We start from the raw sequence: 27,533 nt of genomic DNA, 5'->3' as shown, positions 1-27,533 counted from the left end.
CTCATTTAGGCATTGAGCCCTTGGGCATTTGGTGCTTGCTTCTGGAGGCAGGAGGGGGACCAGACTGGGTTCTTTGTTTTCCAGACAGAGGTGTGGAGCTGGTAAAGCACCTGGCTCAGGTGAGTCACGGGTAAAGCAGGATCAGAGCGCAAGATCGTCAGACTCCCAGGCCTGAGTCACGCAGCTTCCCCAGCCCCAAAGTGTGAGAACAGAGCCTCTTTCCATAAAGCAAGGAGGGCCGCTGGGCCAGAGTCTTAGGATAAGCAATCTTGCTGCACAAGAGCCTGAGCTCTTCTTGCCAGAAAAATGCCATTGTGATTTAAACTGGATCCTCAGAACAAGGTAGGCAATTAAGAGGTAAAATACACATTGAAATGGTTTGAGTATAAAGAAAACTGTTCAGGGCTGGGGATTTAGCTCAGTGGTTCCGCTGCCTGCCTTGCAAGCACAAGGAGCCGAGTTCGATCCCGGGTACCAAAAAAAAAAAAAAAGAAAAGTGTTCAGGTGGGGGTATAGCTCAGCAGTAGGACGCTTGTCTAGAGTGTGCCAGGCCTTGGGTTCAATCCCCAGCAACAAAAAAACATAAAAGTGTTCCCCTGGCAAACATGGTGTGTTTATCTGGCAGCTGTGAAATAAAATGAGATTTGTATGGGAAGACTGTGCTGCACTGTTTAGTGATCTTAAAAAAGAAACAGAGAAATTGGTGCTAGAGACAAAAGGTAGTTACATCCCACAAATCCAGCTCTGTGACTACCAAACAGAAAGGACATCCCTGAGACAGGTGTAGCGTGGCTCATAATTTTAATCAATAGCCAAATTATAAGCTGAATCAGCAGTAGCTAAAGGCTGCTCAGTGCGGTTTCTCCTGCACAAGTCCCTGCCTGGGTTTATGCATGGGGCAAGAGAGCAGGCTCCATGGCTTCACGTTAGTGCTGGCCAGCTGAAGGGCACCCCTCTGTGTACGTTGGCCTCGAAGGATGTACCAGGTCTCTGCCACACTCCATCCCACCTGCAGGGTGTCACCAGTCACAGTGAGCCTGTCTGAACACTCTGAAGGCCCTGACGTATGACTGATTGCTCAGATTCATCTCTGGGGGATGATTTCAAAAGGCACAGCTGAGTTTCTTCATTTGGATTTTACCTTGAGAAAATTCCAACTGATCCCAGATAAAAAATTTATCTTGGGAAACTACTGAGGAAAGAAATGTGTTTCATTACCATCATCCCTGTGGTTATTTTTCTTAAAGCCTTCAGGAAGTGATTCTTCACCGTCATTTTTACTCTCTATTTTGTGAGTAGGATGACCACTCGTGGGTCATCTAAATTGGGACATTTCTAAGAGTAAAAGGGAGATAGATTCAAGACTATGCTGGGACAGCCAGTGCAGGCTGGGGTTGCCCTGGGCAAACGGGGATACACGGTTATTCTGGTGAGGAAGAAGGGGAGAAGAATGGAGGCACCCCCAAAGCAGAGTCCCGCTGACTCCAGCTGACATAAGACGTGACTTCTGTGTTATAAACCACTGGATCTGGAGGCTTCTTGTCACCACGCACCTGGAAAAGGCTGACTAATACAGCCCTTCTAGCTGTGTGCAACTCTGCTACCAGCTCTATAAAATGGGGCCTATCGCATTTGCTGGTTGAGAAGACTAAATGAATTATTTTAAGTAAAGCACTTAGAAAAGGGTCTGAAACATTGGGAGCAGTTAATAAATGTTAGCTACTATTGAGTTATAATAACACAGGAGAATAAGAGAAATACACTAGGAATCCAAGGAAGTCAAATTTCAAACAAGGCATATTATTCCAAGGCACGGAGGAGAGATGAGCAGCCTTGCTCCCTGCACACGGGCTGGCGCCCTTCTGGAAACCTGAGCCCTGGCCCTTGGCCCCTCACCAGTCTCCCCTAATACCCAGCCCCATGGACCATCACTACCTGCGCTTGCAGATTCTTGTGCTCTCTTGACCTTTGGTTCCTTCCACCTCCTACACGCAACAAAATCTTAACCTTGACTCAATACAATTTACTTTTTGCTTCGGAGACTGGATAAGTAAGAAAAGCCTTTCGGGGTTTCCAGAGAACCTCCACATGGGCTTTCTCAACTCTATCTCCCATTTCCCATAAGAGCTATGTCAAAATCGTATCACTCTCCTCAAGCTTTCATGTGTGAGCATGAAAGAAGGAAGGAAGGGAGGATGGGAGGGAGGAAGGGAGTGAAGAAAGGAGGGAAAAAGAAGAGGCCATTAGGCAGGAACTACGGAAGTTGATTCATTGCTCTTAAACCAGTCCCTCTTTTGCCCTGGAAATGGCTCCTCCACTTTCTCCGTGGCTCTCACCCTTTGGAATACAAACATGGCAGAGACACATTCCCTTAACCTGTGCTCAGCTGGTCTCCTCAGGTCTAACCCTGGCCCTTCAAATCTATTCTCCAGGCATATTTACCAATGATACTTTTTTCTATGACCTTCAGAACAAATTATAAACTCTAAACTCCAATGCTAAAACCTTAACTCTACACCTAACCCAGTATCCCTATGATACTGCTCTCTGCCACTCCAATTTCATGTCTCACAGGGTCCCCAAATCTCCTAAATGCCAAACACACCGGTCAACTTTCACTTCCCAGACTCCTCTGTGTTCATGACACTTCTGGGGTTCTGTCCCTGCTACTCCCCCACTGACATGCCCTGTGCCTTGCTGCCCACTTAGTAAACTACTCAGTCAAAAAACTACTACATTTTTTAAGTCATGTGCCACCTTCCCGAGGAGCTTCCTTCATCTACCGGAAAGCTCCTCTTGCCCCTGGCAGAGTTTGCTGCCTCTCTTACACATTTCCATAGCACTCTGAATGTGCTGCTATCTGAAATGTGGTTGCCAACTGACTTGCAGATCTCCCTCACTAAACTGTGATCCTCACTAGTCAGAGATGTATTCATCTTTCATCTTCAGTTCCTAGCAGGTTACCTAATGATACTCAATAAACATTTCATGAATGAGTGAAGAGTGATAAACATTCCCTTGGGTAGCACTCCCCTCTCTTGGGGGCAAAGACTACATGTGTATGAGGAAGAACCCCAGAAATCTTACATTCTTACTTGTTTACATGTATAAGCACACATGCAGTTGTTTTATAAGTCAGCTTTCTGTCACTGTAACAGAATGCCTGAGTTAATCAACTTAGGAAGAAGAAAGGTTTATTTGGCTTACAGTTTTGGAAGTGTTAATCTGTGGCTGGTTGACCCCCTTAGTTTTGGGCCTGTGGCAAGGCAGGGGCACAGGCAGGAGCACACAGCACAAGAAGCTGCTCACTTCATGGTACCTGAGGAGCAACAAGAGAAAAGGAAAGGAACAGGCTCTCACTATGCCCTTTGCTGCACCTCCAGGGATCTACGATCTCCCACTAGGCCCCGCCTCTCAAAGATTCCGATACACTTGGGCCTTTAGGGGACACTCTTGATTCGCTATGTATTGGTGAGCCATATGAAAAAAATATATATGGAAGGTCACTCATTTTCCTTTACCTTGTTTTCCTCTGTGCTTCTAAGTAGCTGTGTAATTTTCCACCATGATCCTTTGTGCCAGGTAGCTTTATTCTTTCCCTTCAACAGCTACACCTTCTGAACATCATATAATTTCTCGATATTTTTACTTTGTGTAATGGTTTGGATATGGTTTAATGGTGCACCCACCCCCAAGCTCATGTACTAGAGACCTGGTCCTCAGAGTGGCACTATAGGGGGTGCGGAACCTTTGGGAGATGGGCCCACTGGGCGATCCTCGGGTCACAGGAAGTACTCCTGGGAAAAGCCAGAAGAGCAGCCTGGCACCACCCACCCTCCCACCACACACACCCTGAGCTGTCCCCTGCCCCTGGGGCCATGCATCGAGGAGAGGCCCTCGCTGAGCCTGCACAGTGCTATTTAGACCTTGAAATGTCTAGAACTATGAGCACCATAAACCTTTCTTACAAAGCTAGTCTACCTCACGTATTTTGTTATGGTTATAAAAGCTGACACTCAATATTCAGGACAGTTTTCCCTGAATATTCTTTTGAGTAGGTGAGAATTCTAAAGACCAAGAGAGAAACTGTCACTACCTTACATTATCAATAGTACATGTACCACTTCCCCACAGGGAATATAAACATTCTGGGCTATAAACATGCACTAATAAAAATTTTTTTCATTCATTCCCTAGATTCAATTATCTCAATGCCTTTAGCCATTCCATAAATAGTAACATGCAAGAAAAGCAAATACAGTTTTTGCACTGTTATAATATCAAATGAGATATATAATTGGCTCATAATTATTAATAGTTATTTCAAACTCTCCTTCCACATTCAGATTACATAAGTATTTATTTTAAAAAAAAGAAACCTTCATCTTATTGCTTCTCATTTTCAATTTGTGATCATTCTGTCCCTCCCCAAGATCTTTCTAGGCCAAACTTTAGGTCATTACAAGCATTTTTCATTTTTTCAGCTTTTTTTTAAAATTTGAAGGTAACATGGGCTTTATTGTAGAAAATAAACAATCCATTTTAATGTTAAAATGTTTTAAGATTAGATTTTAAATAATTAGCAACTTATCATTCCATAAGACTGGATATATTAAATAAACTTCCATTTTTAATTATTATGATTGTCTTTAGAAAACAAAATACCTTGCCTTCCACCACCTGCCTTGCAAAATATCTTGCCAAGTGTGATGGTGCATGCTTGTAATCCCAGCATTCAGGAGGCTGAGGTAGAAATATCAGGAATTTGAGGCCAACCTGGGCTATGTACAAAGTTCAAGGCTGACCAGGACTACAAAGCAAGAACCTATTTCCAAAAAAGAAAAGAAAACAAAATATCTTGAACTAGCTATGTCACAAGACATTAAATATCTTTAATAGATATTTAATTACATATAGGGATTACAAGATAAAATGTGAAATTAACAAGGACAAGCAGCTTTTAAAATTCTCCTTTAAGTCCTCGGAATATTTAATTTTCATCTATCACCATCGTTGCTATGTAATCCTTGTAATGAATTAAATATGATTCTGGATCAATTGCAGCTGATAGCATTTCTTCCATTTCCTCTTGAGAAAAAGGCTCACCTGGGAGAGACAAGAAGGGCAATCCATCATTTACAATAGGCTGACTTTCTCTTTCTCCTTCCACTAACCAGCTTAATTGCCATGGAGCTCCATGTGCGCCCACAGTGTCACTATTTCTTCTTGGCTCTGTAGGGGCAGCACCTGAAAGCATGCTGTTGGACACCTTCGCAGGCTGTGGACTCACCTTACCTTTACCCATTATAGACCAAGCAACCTGTAGAATCCGTTACCGTGTCACAACAGCAGTAGGACACAAAGACATCATGGACAAAGGTGTTTATTTAATTTTAAATGACTGAAGTTGCAAAAGGATTAACCTGAAGCCTCAGACTCACAGGGATGCTGAACATCATGTGTAGTAAGAGTATGAAGAGATGATTAAATGTTTGCTCTGCAAAATTACTGAAGAGCAGATATTTGAGACCTGAAATTGTAACAACTCTATCTAGGAATATTTCCTACCCAATCTGGCCAGGTCAGCGATGCCAACTGACCCCAGTGAAGGATGCAACTCATGTACCATTTCAAAACTCCTCCATGTGAGAGTTTGGTCCAGGGTTGATATCAGATGAAACCAAAAGTGGTACAGAAAATCTGTGGGATTTCGTTGGATTCAGATAACAGCTGAGAGCCACCGTGGAAATGGGTTTCACCAAGAGGAAAAGACTGAAGATGATTTAAGACAGAACTGTGTCCTAACATTAAATGAAAATACAGATCATCTAAATCACCACCTTTGGCTCTATAGGGAAGGAGTCTTACCCAAGTAACTAAGTTACCAAGGTCTGAGGTCTGCTAACCTCATGAGCTTAAGTCACCGACCATTATAATCACTGCTTCCTAGGTTGGAATTCGCTTATGAACACTGAAGTTACTCAAACAGGGGTTGTGATGACAACGAAGGTAGTACCATGAAACAAGAGAAATGTGGTATGCAGGGTTCTTTTGAAATCATGCCTACATCCTAATAAAAGGAAGAATGGCTAAAGTGCTAAAAATTACAAATTCTGAATCATCCTTAAACCTAATGATTAAATACCAAATGAACTTTGATGTAAGTCCTTAAAACAGTACTAACCAACATTCATTCAGCAATGCTGTGTGCCAAGCACCGATCTAAGTACTTCACAGATATTAACTAAGTTAATCAGTCTCCCAACCACAACGTAGAGGTAAGAACTTGTGTGTCGCTGCTGGCACCCAAAGAAACTAGGCAGCTGGCCCCAGCAAGTTGCAGGGGCAGGGTTGCTGGGGTCTGAAGGCCAGGAGTGCTGCTCATGATCCTCCAGCTGAACAACCACACTCGGCCGCTTAGAGCAGGGCCCTGCTCGTGGTGAAAGATGGGAGAAACACTGCTTCGTGGTACAGAGAAAGAGACACACAGTGTTTAAGGAGTGCCTGGGTTCAGATGCTAGCTCTCTGTAACAAGCTTTAAGATCTTGGCCGAGTTGCTTAACCTCTTGGTGCTTCAGTTTCCCCCATCTATAAATGGGGATGATACTACTTTCTACCCATAGGATTACTATAATGATTAAATGCATAATTATTTGACTATCACTTAGAACAGTATCTGACACAGCAACATAGAAGTATTTATTTAGAAAATGTTTTTGAACATTTTCCTACTGCTAAATACTGATGCAATACAAATTCATGGACACATGTAGATTTTTATCTTGTGGGAATTGGATTCAGTATGACTTATATTTATTATATGACCTAGGCATTTAGAACACATATTCTCAGACCAGGGATTTAGCTCACTGGTTCTGGTGCCTGCCTTGCAAGCACAAGAACCTGAGTTCAATCCCCAGTACCAAAAAAAAAAAAAAAAAAAGAACACATATTCTCAAACTGATTATTAATATATTTGATGCTCTATGGATATTGTGGAAAATTGTACAAGTGACTTTGACCTATGTTATGAAGCACAGAAGTATTTAAAAACAGTTTAGAATTTTGAGAATCTTGAGGCATTGGCTAAGCAGATATTTTACTAGGCTAATCAACTGCTATTACAGCTAGATGGCAGGTCTTTTATATTTAATAATAATAAATAATATTACTTTACATTTGTATAATACTTCACCTCTTATATATCACCATCAAACATTAGCTCATATGTCTAATGTACTGAATAATATTTGTTGCATGAAAAACTGAAGTCACATATTTGAAATCATTCTGTTGAAATGACCCTTAAGTACTATTAACTCTGTAAATTTACCTTTTGGAAATTCCTGAATCACATGGCACCTCCAAGTAAATCACACAGCGGCACTGTGCACTGTCTCCATGTGCAGCGCTGTCTCCCGTTGGTTCCCCTATTTCAGCCACTGGCGTTACCACGACACCCCCATCCGGGTCAAAGCCTTGCTGTTATTTTTGATCCTGCTCCTTTGCTGTGCCCTGCCCTCTGTTATTCAGCATGACCCAGGGATCCTGCTGTAGAGCATCCCACTGTACAATCCTTCTTTCCATTCCCATTGCCAGGCCAGGCCCTTGTTAGGGGAGCCTTCAGAATGCTGAGCCAGCCTTCCAACTGGTCTCCCTGGCCTAACCCCTTTCCATCTAACAACCTACAGGCACCAGAATAACTTTCCCACAATCACCTGTGCACTGTGTGACTCATCTCCTAAAGCTCTGTAATACTCCATCGCCCACAGGATGAACCCCAGACTCCTGAGGCCAGGCCCCCCACACCTTAGTCCCAGGAAATCTCTGTTAATTTCCTACTGCTGGCCGACAAGACCCACAGGGCCATGTGCATGCTCACCTCCCACTCTGCTCATGCTGCTTTACCCGTCTGTGTTTCCCTCTTGCCAGCCCACGTTATCTACATTTCCTTCAACTACTCATTCATTCTTCGTTCATTTATTCAGAGCTAATTTGCTCTAATTTGTTGAGGCCTACTATACATGAGGGGACTCGAATGCATAAGATTTTACCCCCCCTCAACAATTCACCCAAGTAAATTCTACCTTCTTGAGTTTTTCCAGAAACTTCCCAGACTAATATTTTCAAGCTGCTCTGACCTGCACTGATCTTCTGACACTTACTTTTCTACTGTCCTATACTGTGATTTGTTGAATAAATTAGCTTTGTTTCCCAAGTAAGATTGTAACATCCTGAGAGAGGGAGGGGATTTCAGTATCACTGCCCCGCCACTGTGCTCAGGAAGCACATGATATTCATTAAATTGAATTGTTTGGGCCATTTCGACTAAATTCATGTTGCCTAATATAATTACTTCCTTTAATCCTTATGATTAAAAGGTGAACGCTTTGAAAGTCATAACATTCCCACCACATCTTAATCCCTAAGATAATTTTAACAATGTCCTAGGAGTTCCTGGGTGGCTGCCATGATTTCCATGTCATTCTTACCCTCATTTCCTGTTCTCCTGCCCAATGCTGGATCAAGTGAAAACAGTCAAACCAGTTGCGCATGTAGATGTCTTTGTCTTCCTTCCTCAGAATTACTTGTACTTCTGATCCTGCCTCAAATGATTAATGACTCAGTCCCTGCAGTGGCGAACTGAACAAAGGAGACAGAACCCTTAACTTTGTATGAGAGTAGCGGAGGGGCCAATACGAGAATGGTTTCAAGAGACTGTCCCCTCGGGCACTGCCATTCAGGAGAAACAGATTTACATGCTGGCCTAAGCAAGGAGAAAGCCTAGTGGAAATCATAGTGAAGTGTGTATGTGTTAGTTTATGTTCAAAGCAAATATAAATGTCTCCATTAGCATAAAACATGAAATTTTTCTGTGAATTCATATTCAGTTGAAGCTGTATTATTATCCATAACTTTACCAAACTCTTTTAAAAGAAATTTTGTGTATACTCCAATTCAAATCTTCAATCTAATAAGGGCACTGATTTATAGCTCATGGTTTCTAGGTGACACACCTTTCATTCTGGAAATATTCTACATGAATGAAGTGACTGCATTTGTGTGTGGGGGGGGGGGTGGTACTGGAGATTGAACCCCTGGTCTCATTAAGTCCCTAAGTTAACCAGGCTGGGCTTGAACTTACAATTCTGCCTTAGCCTCCCAGAGTGCTTTGATTACAGGCTTATGCTACCACTCCTGGGAAGTGACTGCAATTGATGGAAGTAATCATTAAACTTCTATTATACAAAAACTTATGAGGCAATAATCTATCTCCCCTTCTCTTATGCTTTGACCTCTTAACCTCCAACCAAAACCACTCCCAAACCAAAATAACAGGAATAGTAAGTAACTCTTAACCAGAATGATTGATTTTAAAGAATTCCCTATAACCTTAAAAAATTGTTGTAAAAATTATTAATCCATTACCTCAGTCACTGTTATGAGTAATAAAGCATCTTACCTTCTTCAGTCATATGTTTGATCAATTCTTCCTTAGTAAGAAATCCACGTTTAGCTGAATCTAAAGTCTAGGGGAAAAGGCAGATATTACATATTTTATTTGGCAAATAAATTTTACATAATAAAATTTTCATATACAAGTTATGATTAAAAAATACAGTGAGTATTTAAATTTAAAATTTTTATTACAGTAAAAGAGAGATTGCCATTAATCTCTAAAATATTCCCCATTGCTTCAAACATACTTATTCCATCATTCTTGCCACTTTCTGAAGCAGTTCTGGAATTCCTCTTTTATGAGTTTCTAGCTGTGATTTCTTGGCTGCCTCAGTGTCCCGAATCAATTCAAATCGTTTACCTTTCATGGTCATTTTGACTTTTGGGAAGAGCCCAAAGTTGCATGGTGCCAGACCGGGTGAATGAGGTGGATGAAGAACACACTTTACGAGCCTGCCTCTCCATAGGACAGCAGTCACCAAAAATTTTTTTTATCACATCTCATAAAGACACTCACAAAATGAGACTACCAGAATTGCTTCAGAAAGTGGCAAGAATGATGGGATAAGTGTGTTCCATGTGAGTGGGAGGATTTTTAGGAAGATTAATGGGTATGTGTCTTTCACTTTAATAATTTTTTAAATTTAAGCATTCACCATATATTTTGATTATCCCTTGTCTCTATGAATAACCTGGAGCATACACACCTCAAAAGCCTGAAGAAGGACATCATCTGGAATTGGTCTGAATCTGTAATTATGCCATAAGCGTTAATGTCAGAGTATTTCAGTCTCTACATTATAAATGAATGCATTAAAAATTAAAGTTACTAATATAACTAGAATAATGATGCTTTGCTCACTGAAATATTCTTGGATTTCTAGATATGAAAGTCAATTGTACCTTGCCCCCATGGAAATACTTAGTTTGAAATCACTGGCATTTTAGTGTTATCTATTAGCTTTTTCTCATCTTGGAAATCAATTTATCTAGAAACAAAACCTCTATAATCAACCAACTTTGGTAAGCTAATGCTATACTTAACCAGTAAAATAATTGGTATTCTTATTCATAATTGACCACTGAAAATAGCAGACGAATAGGATATTGTTGATTTATTATTTTTGTAGCTTCTTTGCCCTTTGATTATGCTTTGCTTAAGAGTAATATTAACATGGTTGATTTTCTAAGCAGATAGCACCTGGCAATTCAGAAGTACACTAAAAGATTAGAGAGAAGGCAATCTAAGATAGTTTGAATAAAATACAGAGTGAAAAAGCTAAGAGTTTAAAGGTAATGTAACCCTAATCATTACCTTGCCTTAAATTGCATTTACTTACTTACCTTCCTTCCAGAAGTACTTTGGTCATCACTGGAAGAAATTTTTCGTATCTGATGTATCCAGTGGGTTCTTCTTCTTCTACCTAAACATTTGATAAAGAAATAGCCATTTACTTACTTAATATATATATTGAGCAACTACCTTGTAAAAGTACAGACCACATCGTTTGACTCTGAGGACACCTGGGTGTGACCCCTGCTCACAGGACTTGTATTCTTCCAGGGGAGACATACATCAGTCAAAACACCAAAAAGCCAAGTGTCTAATTATAAATATATGCAGCAAAATGAAGTAAATGATCATGGTTCTACAGAAACATATAATAAAGGAAACTCTCCTAGAACAGGAAAGCAGAGAAGTCATTCATGATCAAATAACACTTCAGCTGATTCATCAAGGATGACAAGAGGAGGGAAATGAGATAAAGACAGCAGGGAAGACTCCCTGGTAGAGGAAACTACATGCACTGGGACTCTGGTGACCCAGGACAGACTGCGAGGCTGCAGCAGAGAGCAGCGAGGAGGATGTTTCAGGAGGAACCTGGACAGAGACAGGCAGCAGACCATGAAAGTGACTTGGTTGTTACCCTAAAAACAATGGGAGATCACTGAAGGTTTCAGAGATGTGTATTTTGAAAGATCACACTGGTTGTGGGTGAGGTGGCTTTTTCAATGCTCTACACAGATACGATGAGGGCTTGGACTGGAGTGGTGGCCATGGAGAGAGAAGTGGATTGTTTCAAGAAATGTTTAAGGAGTAAAACTGATAAGCTTGGTTTGGTACCCATTGTGGATATGGAGAAGTAAACAGAAGAGAGGAGTGGAGGACAACTCCCCAGCTTCTGACTGGCTCAAGTGGGACACAATCTTACCCTTGGTTAGTAGCCACTCATTATTTCCAGGGCCAAACTACATCTCACGTCACTGCGGTATTTGTTAAGTACCTACATGATTAATGGAATTTTGCTAGGCTGCTGCTAAATTAAGAGAACACTATCTCTGAGACAGAGAATTTTTGGTACTCAGCACTATTAGATGAGAATGAAATAGATCTCTGCTCATGGGTCCAATTTTGATGGAGTGGCTGTATGAAGCACCACTGACCTTAACTTTCATGCCAGGCTATTTATGGGGAGCTATAAATTTTCCACTCCCTTTAAAAAAAAATCCTATTAAAAGGCTCATAGAGCCCGGGGATTTAGCTCAGTGGTTCCGCCTCCTGCCTCTCAAACACAAGGTCCCGAGTTCGATCCCTGGTACCAAAAAAAAAAAAAGCTCATCTGTTGAACTGAGATCTATGAGCCTTTTTTTTTTTTTTGGTACCAAGGATCAAACTCAGGACCTTGAGCTTGCGAGGCAGGAGGCAGAACCACTGAGCTAAATCCCTGGCCCCAGATGAGCTTTTAACACAACTACTGTTTGAGCAAAAATTAAGAAACTATAGGTTGCTGCTAAGTGGAATACACTATCACCCAAGTAACTTTTTAAATATTTATACTAGATTCACCACGAGTGTAAATGAAGACCTGAGGCTCCACTATCAGTGAAAATCTAATGTTAGAATGTTTCCGAAAGTCTGAGTCCATCCCTACATGAACAACTGTCTTCAGCTACCTCTGGTCCACAGTGAGCATTTTGCAAATTAGTGTTCATATGGCTCTGATGTGCCTGAGTAGCACTCCAGATTTCCAACCTTTGGAGTCTCCTACAAACACTGTGTCAGGCTCATGAGATTATGCACAGAGCAATCATCTTAAAACTCTGAGTTTCTTTCCAGATATTTGCTCTGCAAGCTAGAGAAATGGCTTCCTTCCCTTTCCCTGACTGCTAACAAACCTCTGCAGAGCGGACGATCTTGACCTTTACAGAATGACAGCCCTCCTTTATCTCATAAACATCTTCATCAGTCTACAGCCTGCTTTTAGTTTTCAGCCCTGCGAGAACACAAGATGACATGTGGCCTGTGCCTCACACTGCGACACACTGCTGAAAACTCTGCAGGCCATCTTGCTTAACAGGCCTTTCTGCAGCCCAAATTAATAAAATAATAGGTCGAGAGAAGATATCTAATTAGTCAGAAAAGCAGAAGGGGCATACTTTTTTTTAGTTTTTGTAAAAAGAGGGATAATGAATATAAACACAGGCCTCATGGTTAAAAAGAAGAAAAATGCTAAATCCATATACTTGGCAGAAATTGCAAAATCTTTCTATGACACAACACTGTCCCCTAGAGGCCATATCTAATCTGTACTCTGTACAGAAAGAGATGAGCAGTGGCATTTAACTACAACAATTTAACTGCATGACTGCTCTTTTTTTTGGTGCTGGGGATCGAACTCGGGTCCTTCTGCTTTTGCAGCAGGTGGCAAAACCACTGAGCTAAATCCCTGGCCCTGCATGACTATTCTAACCACAATATCCATCAAATATCTATATGTGCCAGACACTTTTATATTATAAAAAGCTTTCACTTTTTATTTTATAATAGTTCTACTTTACAGAAAAGTTGCAAAGATAATACAAAAAATTCTCATGTATACCCCAGCCAGCTCCCCCATTGTTTTTAATTTTTTCAAGCTTTAGTGAACTAAGATTGACAAATAAAAATTGTATATATTTACAGTACACAGTGTGATGTTTTGATATACATTTATAGTGACATGATTGCTACAGTCAAGTTAATAAACATATCCATCACCTAAGTGATTACTGTTTTGTATGTGGTAAGAACACTTAAGATCTTTCTTAGTAGATTTCAAGTATACAATACATTATTATTAACTACAGACATCATATGTACTGTAGGTCTCCAGAAATTGTTCATTTTATATAACTTGAGTTTGTACCCTTTGGCCATGAGCTCCCCATTTCCCCTGGTAAATGTCCTTCCACTCTGTTTTAAGTTTGTTTTTTTTTTTTTAGATTCTACATATAAGGAGATCATGGAGTATTTATCTATCATGCAATTTTGTCACCAGTACACACACGGGAAGAACACCAGGTGAACGTGAAGACAGCCCTCTGCAACCAAGGAACAAGGACTGGAACAGACCTTCCCTGGTGGGTTTCAGAAGGAACCAAGCCCTGATAACATCTTGCTCTCAGACTTCCAGCCTTCAGAACTGTGAGACAATAAATTGCTACTGTTTAAGCCACTCAGCTTGTGGTACAAGGTTACAGCAGCTCTAGCAAGAATAAATATATAATATATATTTATATATAATACAGATACATATATCCAAAGACTCTGAATTGCTATCAGACAGAAATTCTAAGCCTCTCAACTGCAGATTAACAAAGATATTCAAAATTCTGAACTGTTATTTTACACTAGATATGGGAAAAAAAAGTAGTGTAGTTCAGACCTACTTTCTCCAGGAGAAAACTCAGTTAATTTAGATTCCGTACATTATAGCAGATGTCTTTGAGGACTGTGAATTCGTTAGCATTTCTTCACCTACAGCACTATCATATTGGGAAAATCCTGTTGACTTTTTGCTGTACTGGTTAGGGTCTTTAAAAAATAGACATTGCAGGGGCCGGGGATTTAGCTCAGTCGTTCCACCGGCTGCCTCGCAAGCTAAGGACCCGAGTTCGATCCCCGGTACCAAAAAAAAAAAACAAAACATTGCCTTTCTCATAGAAAAATAGATGCTGGGTTGTAGCTCCATGGTACAGTGTGAGGCCCTGGGTTCCCTCTCCAGCAGAGAGAGAGAGAGAGAGGGAGGGAGAAGGACCTTATAATATGTTCACCATTTTTTTTTTTTTGGTACCGGGGATTGAACTCGGGTCCTTGCGTTTTCACAGCAGGCGGTGAAACCACTGAGCTAAATCCTGTTCACCATTTTTTGACCAAGAATAAGAAAAGTAATCCGGGGATTTAGCTCAGTGGTGCCACACCTGCTTCACAAGGTCCTGAGTTCGATCCCTGGAACCAAAAAAAAAAACAAAACCAACAACAACCAACAAACTCATCCTCTAGCTTCTGAGCCTCACTTCTGATACCAGGAGAATACAGTTATGATACCTAGGTGGTACTTAATGGGGTGACTGCGAAAGTGACATGAGCCAGGACAGGATGGTGCCTTGTGAATTCTGGAGTCTAAGCTGATGATGGCTCCGGTTCTGAAATGCTGTGACACTTGTTCCAAAAACAATCAGCCCTTGCGGCTGAAATGTTAGACACATCCTCACTGACCCATTGGGCAGATTTAACTGTTTATAAGTTTGGCCTCCAGCTGAGCTGGATGGTGCACATCTGTGACCCCAGCACTCAAGAGGCTGAGGCAGCAGGATCACAGTGAGTTCAAGGCCAGCCTGGGCTACATGGTAAGGCCTTGTCTCATTAAAAAAAGAAAAAGAAAGAAAAAGAAACAGGCTGGCTTGTCTCCTAGCCACAAAACGCTATGTGGAATGTGGCAATAGAATAAACACTGCATCAAGTTGCCAGTCATATTTAATTCCTAGAGGACAGGGTCAGTGGGCTGGTAGTGATGCCTCCGCCTCTGCTGTTTTCCTGCCAGCTTCTTTGGACTGAGGGGAGAGGAAGGCTAAAAGACAGACAGCCACCCAACTCCACAGCCCGCTCCTCAGAAGACAAAAGCTGATACCTCCTGCTATTACAAACATGAACGAAGCCAAGGCAGTTATAGTCCAGGCCAGTGGCAGCGAACCTATGGCACATGTGTTGTTTTTCTTTTAAGACAAAAGAGATTAATGTATGAGTTGTCTTTTCTGAACCAAACCTCAGAATTCAGGTTTTAACTGCAGTGTTGGCATTCTGTGAGGAATAAGTGGTTTGGGGTTGCAGTTTGGGCAGTCGTCCTCGTCTCTAACAGGTTTGCCATCACGAGTCTAGTCTGTTTCTAAGAGAAGGGCCAGCGTGCTGGGGCTGCATTTGTGAATGTAAAGGCTAACCTCCCTGCGGGAAGATCCTGTCTCAGCAGCGTGCTGGCAGATGTTTGCCAGGGAAACCAAGACCCTGACAGGCTTGGGCTTCCTGCCCTCTGAAGAGTTACAGGAGGAGGTGCCTGAAAGCACAGAGCTTCACTGCCACACAGTGGAGCCCCACAGTCGAAGGCTATCCCTTCGGCCTTCAGGTCTTCCCGGGTCTCTGCATCCTCTGCCCAACATGGAGATGTCTTAAGAAACATGGAAGCTGGTTTTTTTAAATATCAGTATTTATCAAAGATTCAAAGCATGTGGCAAATAGAGTTTCTCACTCTACTGTGGTAGAAGTTGGTGATCTTCATCTGTTTTGCCCCTGAGGACACAGGGGCACAGGGAGGTTAAGGCCTCTGTGAGGGCTGCTAGGTCAGTCCGGGGTTTGGTGGACTGCAGCCCAGAGTGCTTTACTCCCATCCCCACAGTGAAATCCTCAGGCCATCTCTTTTCTCATTACAGCATTATTTATTTTAATGCCAAACACACTGAATAGGGACAATAAAACACACAGTGAAAATTCATTTCTTGCCAATGACATAACAATGAATCAATAAATTGAACTATTTCAGGCCTCACAAAAAAACAACATAATATCAGTAGTTAAGATGATTCACAATGCATCTACATTTCAACTTGTATTAGGTCACCAGAGAAGATATACATATGGATGCTTTTAACTATTTGTACTAAAAAATATATGGTGCACATAGGCATTTTGACATAAATCATATTTCAAAACCAAAATGTGATTATAATTTAGAAAATATTTTCTTGATAGAATAAAATAACAAAAATTGTCATGTATCAAAAATGTTATCTTTAAAAATTAAAAACTTTAAAAAATGTATTCATTTTTATGCTGCTAGGCAGCAAACCCAGGGCCTTGCACTTGCTTGGCAAGTGTTCTACCACTAAGCTACATCCTCAGCCTATAAATGAAAAAATTAAAGTCATTTCCTTTAGAAAAATTACTCTAAAGATCCCAGAGGCTGTTGAACAAAATTAGGATACATGGTTCTTCTGAGTTATAAACGTTTTCCTGTTACCAAAAGTATTAAAATAAATTGAATCATCTCTTTGTGGAACCAAGATCCCAGAATCAACCCAGGATACATAGGGAATTGGCCGGGACTTCCAGTGCGAGTGTGACAGCCGGAAGTGAGGGGGAGAGGAGGTGGTGGCTGCTGGGCCTCCAGGCTCAGTTAAGCTGAGGATTTCCCCCATCAGCTTCCACTTCCCTCCCCCAGGGGTGAGAGCCCCTCCAAGCCCAGTGGAATCCCTCTGGTATTTGACAGTGGCTGCAAGTGACAGACCGATCATCCTGCTGTGGTATTCTTCAACCTGTTTTATACCTCAAGCAGTTATTTAAAATTGTCTTGCAGTAAGACTGGAGGAGAAGCTTCATCCTGGGTTGAGATTTAGTATAAGCAAGAGAGCAGTGGCTGCCACAGAAAATACCAGATACGGTGTTTGTTGTGGTCTGGATATGGCTTGAGTGTGTCCCTCAAGGTTCCTGTGTTGGGATCCTGGTCCCCGGTGTCGTGGTGCTGAGAAGCAGGGGGACCTTTAAGAGGCGGGGCCTAGTGGGAAGGGCATAAGCCTGGCCCCGCCCCTCGCTTTGGCTTCCTTTCCCCTGTGCCTCCCTGGGGCACCTGGTTGCCAGACTGTGGAAGGTGCCACGGTGTGTGCGCTGCCAAGCAGTGAGCAGCTCTTCTCTGCTATGCCCTCTGCCCGGCCATCCTGCCGCAAGCCTGAAAACGTGAGCCAAAATAAACCTCTCCTGTTTTCATTTGTGGGTGTCAGAGACAAGAAAGAGACTAAGACAACCAGCAACACCTGTTTTGTCATAGTAATAAAAAACAGACTAATACTATTGAACAAAAAGTGATCCCAGCGGGTGGAGTGGGGCATGCTTGTAATCCCAGTACTCTGGGAGGCTGAGGCAGGAGGATCACACATTCCAGCTTAGCCCAAATAATTTGGCCACTTAGCGAGACCCTGTCTAAAATAAAAAATAAAAATGGGCCAGAAATGTAGCTCAGTGTGAAGGCCCTGGGTTCAATCTCCAGGATGCCCTTCCTAAACAGAAAAGTTGGTGACCCCCTTGTGATGTACAGATACACATACGTGTTTGTAGAAAATATACTGTAACTGTCTTGTGGTGGTAGAATTACAGGATACTTTGGGTTGTGTTCTCTGTGCTTTTCTGTGTTTGGTTTTGTGCACAGAATCTATTTTCCCTTTGTAATTGTTACAATAAGTTTTTACTGTCAACCACTTTTGTGGTGCAGTAAAGCAGTGCTGACTGTATGTACAGTGCTGGGAACGGATCTCCAGAACTTCTTCACCCTGTAAGACTAAGCCTCTGCACCCACTGACCAGGAGTTCTTTTCTCCCTCTACCTTCAGTCCTTGGCAACCAGCATCCACTTTCTGTTCAGTGACTTCAGGGATCTCACATAAGTTGAATCTTGTAGCATTTGTGTTTCTATGCCTATTTTACTTAGCGTAATATCGAATTCCTCCATGTACAGCATTTCCTTCTTAAAATACTGGGTTTAAAGACTACATAACCACAAAAAAAATATTTTTATGGGGGCTGGGGATTTAGCGCAGTGGCACTGTGCCTGCCTCGTAAGCACAAGGTCCTGAGTTTGATCCCCGGTACAAAAAAATAATAATAATTGAAAAAAATTATTTTTATGCAATATTGAGTGAATATTCTGTGTTGTGCTTGAGTGGTGAATTCAAGAGAGTTCATTCCTCTACTTTTTTCTTGCCCAATTTAATCAGCATGTAATTTTTTTTTTCTGGTACCAGGGATCGAACTTAGTACCTTGTGCTTGCCAGGCAGGCTCAGCGCCACTGAGCTACATGCCCAGCCCACCATATAATTTTTATAAAGAAAATTTCCTAATAACATGATGGCTGTAATATAATTAGGTGAAAAAAAGCAAGGTATAGAATTGTACATATTGAATTGCACCAGAAAATTATAGTCACATTTAAAACATGTACAGGTCAGGCATGGCAGCTCACACGTGTAATCCTTACTTCTCAGGAGGCTGAGGCAGGCTGGTCACAAGTTTGAGGCCAGCCTGGGCAGTTAAGCAAGACCCTGTCTCAAAATAAAATATAAAAAGCTCTGGGGATGTAGCTTGGTGCTCCCTGGGTTCAATTTTAAGTTCCAAAAAAAAAAAAAAGGAAAAGAAAAACACAAATACAGGAAATGTATATGGAAGTATATCAAATACTAACAATGATGATACTAAAGTGATGAAATTATTGGAAATAATTTTTCTATATTTTGTAATTAAATATTATTATAAAAACTCTGAAATAAAAATATATTAATCTATTGTGGTTATTTATGTTGTATAAAAAATATATTTTGTTCATTTAAAAGAGAGAAAAATCACTTTTCACAGATTTCCCTGGGCTGTTTTCCTTCTGCCACTTATTGCTTTAGCACCATTTAATGTCTTGTTCCAAATACAATTAAAATACTTCCCATCACCAGCTATTTTAACAAGAAAGTGATTACCCCACCCTTTCCATTCCGTGAGAAAGCTGGAACAATCAAACTCTGAACGACATGGAACCTCATAGTGCACCAGGAACCAGAATGATGTAGTTCAGTTCAACTTGATGGAAATTCTTACTTCACAAAGATGCGGATTACAGAGGTCTCATTTTACCGAATAAAGGCCATTTCTGAAGTTTCAAACAAACAGAAAAAGTTGAAGATACTTACCACTTAACAATACAGAGAAACTGTGATTTGGGAATTCTGGGCCTTGTGGTAGGTGTGGTGTGGTGAAATGTTTTTCACCCAAGATAGAAGAGGGTAGGGAGTGAGTCTGCAGAGCCGTTGCACTGCTGCGAGGAGTTACTAGGGAGCAGCTGTCACTTCAACATCTTACAGCTTCCCAACACCATAAACTTTACAGCAAACCATTTACTACATATATACAAGACTCTGTTGAACATTTTGTGTAGGTTTCCTCATTTAGCTCAGTAAGTAGGGACTAAATAAATGTCAAATATTTAAATGTACATGGACTGGAAAATTTGAATGTCACATTTGTTCAAATGTTCAGAATTATTTTGAGCCAAATTAGGATGGGACTTTTTTCAGTTCTCTTGCCTCTGCATCCCTGGTATCTGGCATATGGCTAATGATCGATAATTGTTTGAATAAAGACCACCTCATGATACTTTTTAATTACTTTTACTTATGTTAATCAGGAATAAAAATTTTGAGCATGTTAACCAGACCTATTATAAATCTCTTCATCAAATAGCTCTGTAGTGTTCTGCAAGCCTGAATTTCCACATTTGCTGCTCTTATGATACCAACTTTTGCAAATAGGATCTAATAATTGTATAAATCTGTACACAGTATCAGAGATGGAAGAGAAAGTGTGACAAACAGAATTATAGCCAGAATATGACAAGGCATATAAGAAACAGAATAGCTGATTCTTGCACCAGAGTCTCAGATTTTCTTCTAGATGCTAAGGACACAGTGGTGTACAAAGCAGATAAACCCTTTTCCTCCAAGGAGTTTATGTTCCAGAGGCAAGAGACAAATAAGCAAGATAATGTCAAGGATGCAGGTTCTCACTGGGCACAGATAAAACACAGAGAAACTCGGGATATCAACACTGCCTCTACCCTTCTTGCCACAGTAGGACCTGCTACAGCCCAGATCTAACATAGAAATCTCTAATAGTGTGGGAACTTAGAGGGAGAACAACCCAAAGTATGGGTAAGAGCAAGAACAAAGTCTTTGAATATGAATATGTTTGACATATTCCAGAGTTAGCATGAAAATGACTGCAGATTAATTAGACCTTAAAAGCTGTAGTAAGTAAAAGTGCTTTGTTTTGTTGTTTGATTGACTGATTGATTGATTGATTTTCCTAAATGAGTTATAACAACAAAAAGGAAAAACCCAATAAAAATATTAGAAGAGAACATCAAGAAATCTACCAAAGAGCAGATAAAAAGACAGAGATGGAAAAGAGAACAGTGAAAGCAATAAAAGTAAAATTGCCCAGAAGCACACGCGTTCCAAAAGAGAGAACAACAAAAGTAATGAGTAATTTATTTTAGGAATCATCAACAAAATAACTGCAAGAAAGGATACTAAGTCTCTGGTTTGAAAAGTCCTATCAGGTACCTAACAGATAAAATAGATCCACAGCAGGGTTAATCATTGTGAAAAACTGTCCAACCTCCCCGAAATGAAATTTCAATTAAGAAGCTTCGGAAGACAGAGAACCAGAAAGGATTTCCACTCTCAGCAGCACCAAAGCACAGGGACAAGGCGGACCACCTTCAGGTGCTTCACCAGACCCTGAAAGTAGACAAGCAAAGGTGAGCAAGTCTCAAGAGTTTACCCCAAGGCTTTCTTCTCAAGCTGTCACAACCCTAGAAGAACTAGAAAGAGGAAAACAGGATGAAAGAAATCCAACCCAAAAGAGGGGAAAGGGTGATGCCCAGGAATATCATAGAGATCTCAGAAAGGCAGCTGGGCGCCAGATGCAAAGGTTAACAGTCCACACTGGCACCATCTGGCTGGAGAGAGGGCACTGATACCACCATCTCCGGGCCATGCTCTTGTCTTTTTACCCAAGATCAGAATCCTAGGATAAGCCTGGCCTGGTTCTTCTTAATGAGGGATCTGTGCACCTTTACAGCATGCTGGGAAAGTGTCTCCCACTCTTCCATGCCCCGCTCCTCAGCTCGGATGAGGACTTCACTGAATATTTAAGTAGTTGTTTGCTGTAACTAGTCCTGAAAGCTGGAGAAGTGAGCTTAGGAATGAAAACAACAGCACTGCTAACCCCTTTTGGGCATTCAGCACCTGGCTCACACAGCACCTCTTCCAGATGACAGCTGTGGCCGCCATGAAAATGCACCTCCTCGTCCTCCACTTACAGGAAGCAATGGAACAATGTCCTCAGGCATCATGTAGGAGCCAAGGCCAACTTCTTCCCGGGCCTGTTCCCAGCCAAAGCAGTGTGGCAAGGACACTAAAATGAGTCCTAGTCCCTTAGAGGGGAGACTAAATCTCTTGAATGTCTAAGGCACAGTGCTTGCTCTCTAAGTGGGGCCAGCGGTGTCCAGGAACACAGGCATGGAGTTCCAAGTTGGGCTTGTTCACTACTGGACAGACAAAAGGTGGCATCCTGAGTGGTATCCAGGGCACTGAGTCTCTGGCAATCTACTGCTAAAGATTTCACCAGAGGCAACCTGAGAAAATGCCACAGGAAAGGAAATGTCCTTGCGGTGCCACGGAAAGGGAGGAACAGTGCCCACAAAACAGCACTGTTGGCTGCAGGCTGTACCGATGCCCTGCAGAAGAATAATGAGAGACCGGGGCCATTGTCAGCAGTTCAAAGCTAGACGTGAAAGCCATATGGTGTCTTGGCTAGCTGACAAAGAAGCTCTTATCTCCTGCAGTGAAAGAACAGACTCAGTTATGCAACATTTCTGGGAAGGGTGAGATAATAAATATTTTAGGCTTTGCAGGGCACATAAGATCTTTGTTCCTCATTTTTCTTTGTTTGCTTTGAGAATACTTTAAAAAAGTAAAAGTCATCCTTAGCTCAGGGTGTGAAAAACAGACTGTGGGGAGGATTTGGCTTGTGGACCATAGTTTGACACCCTGAGATAGAAAATCTACAATAGTTCAAGAAACCCGGAGGGTTTAAATGCTCAGCAGAGACAGGTATTTAAGGTCAGAGGGAGGCCCCAAGGATGCTGGCTGGGCAGATCCCTGGACACTGGGCCTGGTACTCTCGCCCTGTAGGAGGGGCCTTTCCACTGTCCTGCAGAAGACTCCCCAACAAGCCAACAGATGCCTGCTCAGGAGCCACCCCTCGCCTCTGCCAGCAGGTGTGCTGAAAATGGGGCATCGCCTGGCCGGGGAAAGGAGGAAAGAGGCTGCACACTGAAACAGCAGAAGGGTTTGCTGCCTGCGAGGTAAGTATCTCTTAGCTGACCAGAAGGGCTGGAGCATCAGACCGGATGAATGAGGACTGCTTCAGGTGCTTTCTCAGGACACAGGTCCTACCCACCCCAGCCAGCAGCCCAGGAGATGAGGCACACTTGCTGCTGGGATGACTCTAAGGGACCTGAACCCAGAGATGAGTGAACAGTGGGTGAAGCATCCAGGCCGGCTATGGAGAGGGCAGGCTGGAAGGGATGTGTTATGTGTGAGTCGGAAAAGGCACTGAGGATTAGGTTCCATGCGAAATCGCTGGAGAAAGACACCAGCACACTAGGTTATGTGTCAGTCTCCTCTGTAGGCCTCAGTTGCCAAGAATAAGCAATCATAGACCTGAGCTGGTTAATACCTAGGGAACAAGCTGCCAGCCACTCCCCCCGGCAAGTCACAAAGGCCAGGTAGAGTTGTTTAACCACAGACGCCAAGAGGCCTTGTGTAACGACCAGTAAAGTGGAAGAGGGAGCTACAGGGTGGCAGAGGTGGTAGACAGAGCCCACAAAGTTAGAGGCAAAAGACACGGGCAGCCTGCAAGGACACCATTTAGCTGTTCAGAGCCCAGGACTGAAGGAGTAGGGCCCGAGGGTGGTCATCCCAATAAACAGGCTCAGTCCTCACTTGGGTCCTGAGCCTGAATCAAGGAGCTTGCAATAGAGGACTCACTTCTCCTTTGTAATTAAAGTCTCTATAATTCTACTTAGGTTGAACTTCAACAGATACAGACCTCTAAATATCCTTCCCACTCACCCCCTGTGCCATTAGCTCCACACTTGAAAGGTCCACAGTAGCTCTAACTGGACATCAAAGGAAGGGCTACTTAGTAACCCATGTCCGTAAGATTTTCACTAACCCTTCTCACAGTTGCCAGGTCTTATAATATTGCCCCCAGGCAGAGACTGCTTGGGACATGCTGCTAATAACTGAATATTAAAGGATGGCTCAATGTTGAATGATTTTTAAAGCCATCTTTTCAAGGGACACATCAGATTTCAAGCTGACCTTTGGGAAGTGAAGAGCTAAAGACTATAAAAACTAAACAGAGGGCCAGGGATTTAACTCAGTGGTGCCACTGCCTGCCTCGCAAGTGCAAGGTCCCAAGTTCAATCCCTGGTATCCCCCCCCCCCAAAAAACCCTAGAGAAGCAGGTATTTACACTAAAATTCAGATAACTAGAGAATTGCACACAAATTTCAATTTTGATAGAATTTTAAAGCATATACACAAATATACTAAAATAGTTGGCTCTCTGAAAATATTATAAAACATTTAGCAATATGACATTTACCCCTAGATGTTTACTACCATGGAGCTTCAATGTCCTAAATGAATTTGATAAATAAAATACATGTTTCTTTCTCATTTATTTGGGAAAATTCCAAAAAGGGTAGTCAAAGCTGTTTTAAGTATATTACTAGAATAAACTGTATTAGTACACAAACATAGAAAAACATTTACAGAGCCGGGATAGGCTGGTCATCCCCATTTGTTCATAACTGCTTAAATTTCAGTAATTTTCAAAGGTTGTGGTACTGTGCCTATGGAAAGGATAACAACAGGGCACCTAAGGCCCACTGTGGTGAAATGCCCAAGCCACTTGCAGAGCAGGCAAAGTGCCCACCAAATAAGAGCTGATTCCTTCTAACTATTACATTTAATTCTCAGGCCAGGCCTGGGGGTGCATACCTGTAATCCCAGTACTCAGGAGGCTGAGGCAGGAGGATCTCCATGAGTTTGAGGCCTGGACTACATAGTGAGTTCAAGGTCAGCCTGAATTACACAGGGAGACTCTGTCTCCAAAAAAAAATCCTCAGGGGCCAGCACACAGGAAGTGAGCCACTCCCAGTGCACAAGAGGAGGCTTCCAGGCCACTGCACCACCCCCACCAGCACACAGAAGGTGAGCCGCGCAGGTGCCAGCAGCAGCCCCCTCCACCATCGAAATGAGAAGACGTGCAAACAAGTCTAAAAACCAGACTTCCAGATCACCTACAGCAACCCCAAAGGGAAACGAGATGGAACACTCTGATACTCAACCACCTGGACTCCCTGAATTGGCAACAAAAGAGGATCTGGAAAAAATGAAATCAGAAATAATTTTTCAGATAACAGCAGAGATTGTGCTCATAGTGAAAGACATGATTAATAAATCTAGAGAGAGCTGAAGAACATGATGGAATCCCAAAATAGGAAACAAATGGAATCAATAAAACAGATACAAACAGATTTCCAAGAGATTAAAAACTCCATTGAAAGTCTATGCAGCAGAATGAGCCAATGTGAGGACAGAATTTCAGATATAGAAGATAAGATTGCAATTAGTGACCAGGAAAAGGAAAATTGCTTTAAAATTGTAAGGGACCATGAGAAATCAATCCAGCAGCTGCTAGATGATGCAAAGAAGAATAACATAAGACTGACTGGAGTCAATGAAAAAACAGGAGCGTGCAGATGACATAAAAAAACTGTTCACAGAAGTAATGCCAGAAAACTTCCCAAGCAGGGGAAAAGAACTTGACATACAGATAAGTGAGGCATATAGGACTCCAACTAGCCTTGATAAAAAAAAAAAATCTACACAAAGGCATATAATTGTTAAGATTCCAGAAACCCAACAGGAGAACAAAGTTCTACAAGCAGTCAGAGAAAAGAAACAAATCACATACAAAGGAAAGTCCATCAGAATCACAGCAGACTTCTCAATGCAAACCCTCAAGGCAAGAAGAGCTTGGAGTGATGTATTTCAAGCCCTAAAGGAAAACGGTCTCCAACCCAGATTGATGTACCCTGCAAAACTATCTTTCAAAATTGATGGAGAAATAAGATATTTTCATGACAAACAGCACCTTAAGAACTTCATGAATACCAAACCACCACTCCAAAAAATTTTAGACAATATCCTAGGAAAAGACAACAAGGCTCACAACCCCAGGAAGCCCAGTAGAATGAATCTGTCGGGCGGGACAAGAAATTAAATGCAAAGGGGGAGAATCCAACAAACAGAAAAAGTCATGACAATGACAGGTCAATATGTATTAGTTATAACCATCAATGTTAATGGTCGCAATTCACCAATCAAAAGAAATAGAGTGGTAGAATGGGTCAAGTAGCAAGATCCAACAATATGCTGTATTCAAGAAATACATTTTAATCAAAAAGAAACTCATAGTCTGAAAGTTAAAGGGTGGAAAATAATACTCCATGTGACAGAAACTCGAAAAAAAGCAGGAGTAGCTATCCTCTTTGCAGATCAAGTGGATTTCAAATGAAAATCTGAAACACTGTGGTCCCAGGAATTTCAGATAAGGGATACTCAACTTGTATGTACAAATCTATTGTGAACATGTGTTTTCATTCCTCTCAAGTAAAAACTTAAGAACAGGATTATTGGTTCTTAACAGTAATACAAGAAATTTCTATATTGTTTTCTAAAATGGTTTTATCATTTACATTCACGTTAGCAGTATTAGAAAGTTCTAATTGATTCATACCTAAGCTGACATTTGTTCTTTTAAAACTTTTAACATTATCTCCCTAATGAGTGTACAATTCAATCTTGTTACTGTACTGATTAGTATTTTTCTGATTCTAGGGTTGCACACCTTTCCTTGTGCTGTACTTCCTTTTTTTTTTTGGTACCGGGGATCGAACTCAGGTCCTTACACTTGCAAAGCAGGTGGTGAAACCACTGAGCTAAATCCCTGGCCCATGTACTTCCTATTTATCATCTTCTTGTGTCTACTTTTTAATTGGGTTGTCTATTAATGAGCTGTAAGACTTCTTTATATATTCTGGTCATAGGTTACATGCATTATAAATATGGTCTGTTTAAGGACTACTTTTCATTTTTTTAACAATATCATTTAAAGTTCTAAATTTTGATGGAATCTCATTTATCAATTTTTTTTCTTTTATTTGTCCTGTTTTTCATATCCTAGGAAATTCTTGCCTACTCTAAATTCATAAACATTTTCCCTTATAATTTCTTCTTAAAGTTTTATAGTTTTAGTCTTTCATATTTAGGTTCATAGATCCTTTCAAGTTATTTTTATGTATGGAAATAAAGAGTTGAGGTTAAAATTTTTTTTTTTTTTTTTTGGTACTGGGGATTGAACTTAGGATCTTGGAGTTGCGAGGCAGGTGCCAGAACCACTGAGCTAAATCCCCGGCCCAGAGGTTAATTTTTTTATATACGGATACCAGGTGTTCTAGTGCTATTTGCTGAAAACATTATCTTTTCCTCTGCTCTTGAACTGAGTTTATGTTCTATAAAATGTTACTGTTAAACAATCTTTCAAAACTCAGTGGGCCATATATTTGTGGTTCTATTTCTAGATTCTCTGTTTTATTCCAATGATCTATATGTCTTTCCTTCCACCAACACTGCCTTGATTACTGTAGCTTTAGAGGAAGTCTTTAAAATTAGGTACTAAATATCTTCCAACACTGGTTTTCTTTTTCTTTTTAATTTTCTAGGTCCTTTGTACTCCTACATAACTTTTAAATTTCAATATCCACTTCTTCATTTATAGCAAGTATACACAGACCTGAATTTTTATATGTACCTTGTGTTTTCTAATCCTGCTAAATTCAAATAGAAGTTCTAGGGGCCCTAGAGATTTCTTAGTATTTTCTCTGTAGATGATCATTTCATCTACATATAAAGATTTTACTTCTACTTTGCCAATCCTATGCTATTTGTTTGTTTTTATTGCCAGACTATTTTGGTTTGGGCCCATGTTTCAAAGTTTAATGGACAGATGAAGAGTAGGCATATCT

The 27,533-nt window shown here is 41.3% G+C and overlaps 1 protein-coding gene and 1 long non-coding RNA gene across 10 annotated transcripts in view; one reads left to right on the top strand and one right to left on the bottom strand.

Annotated features, from left to right (window-relative positions):
• LOC147823066 (uncharacterized) overlaps window positions 1–18,958 on the top strand; it is a 33,016-nt gene extending 14,058 nt beyond the window's left edge. For both annotated transcript variants that reach the window (XR_015444317.1, XR_015444318.1), the window contains one exon: window positions 13,723–18,958. This is a non-coding gene — a long non-coding RNA (uncharacterized LOC147823066). The remainder of the gene's footprint in view (window positions 1–13,722) is intronic.
• The window catches only part of Drc8 (dynein regulatory complex subunit 8), a 137,141-nt gene that overhangs the window by 32,365 nt on the left and 77,243 nt on the right, over window positions 1–27,533 (bottom strand). For 5 of the 8 annotated variants that reach the window (XM_087194076.1, XM_087194078.1, XM_087194079.1 and 2 more), the window contains 4 exons: window positions 10,804–10,883; window positions 10,167–10,209; window positions 9,464–9,530; window positions 4,873–5,106 (listed from right to left, as the gene is read on the bottom strand). In XM_087194076.1, coding sequence (XP_087050202.1) covers window positions 4,991–5,106; window positions 9,464–9,530; window positions 10,167–10,209; window positions 10,804–10,883 — 306 coding nt within the window. In that variant the 3' untranslated portion in view covers window positions 4,873–4,990. The other 3 variants (XM_087194077.1, XM_087194083.1, XM_087194082.1) reach the window with 3 other exon arrangements.

Source organism: Heterocephalus glaber, unplaced genomic scaffold (assembly GCF_053883595.1).
Source record: "Heterocephalus glaber isolate CG9 unplaced genomic scaffold, H.glaber_assembly_v1.0 deba00001600, whole genome shotgun sequence".
NCBI lineage: Eukaryota > Metazoa > Chordata > Mammalia > Rodentia > Bathyergidae > Heterocephalus > Heterocephalus glaber.
The sequence above is the reverse complement of the archived record's forward strand: the minus strand, read 5'-3'. Positions and strand labels throughout refer to the sequence as shown.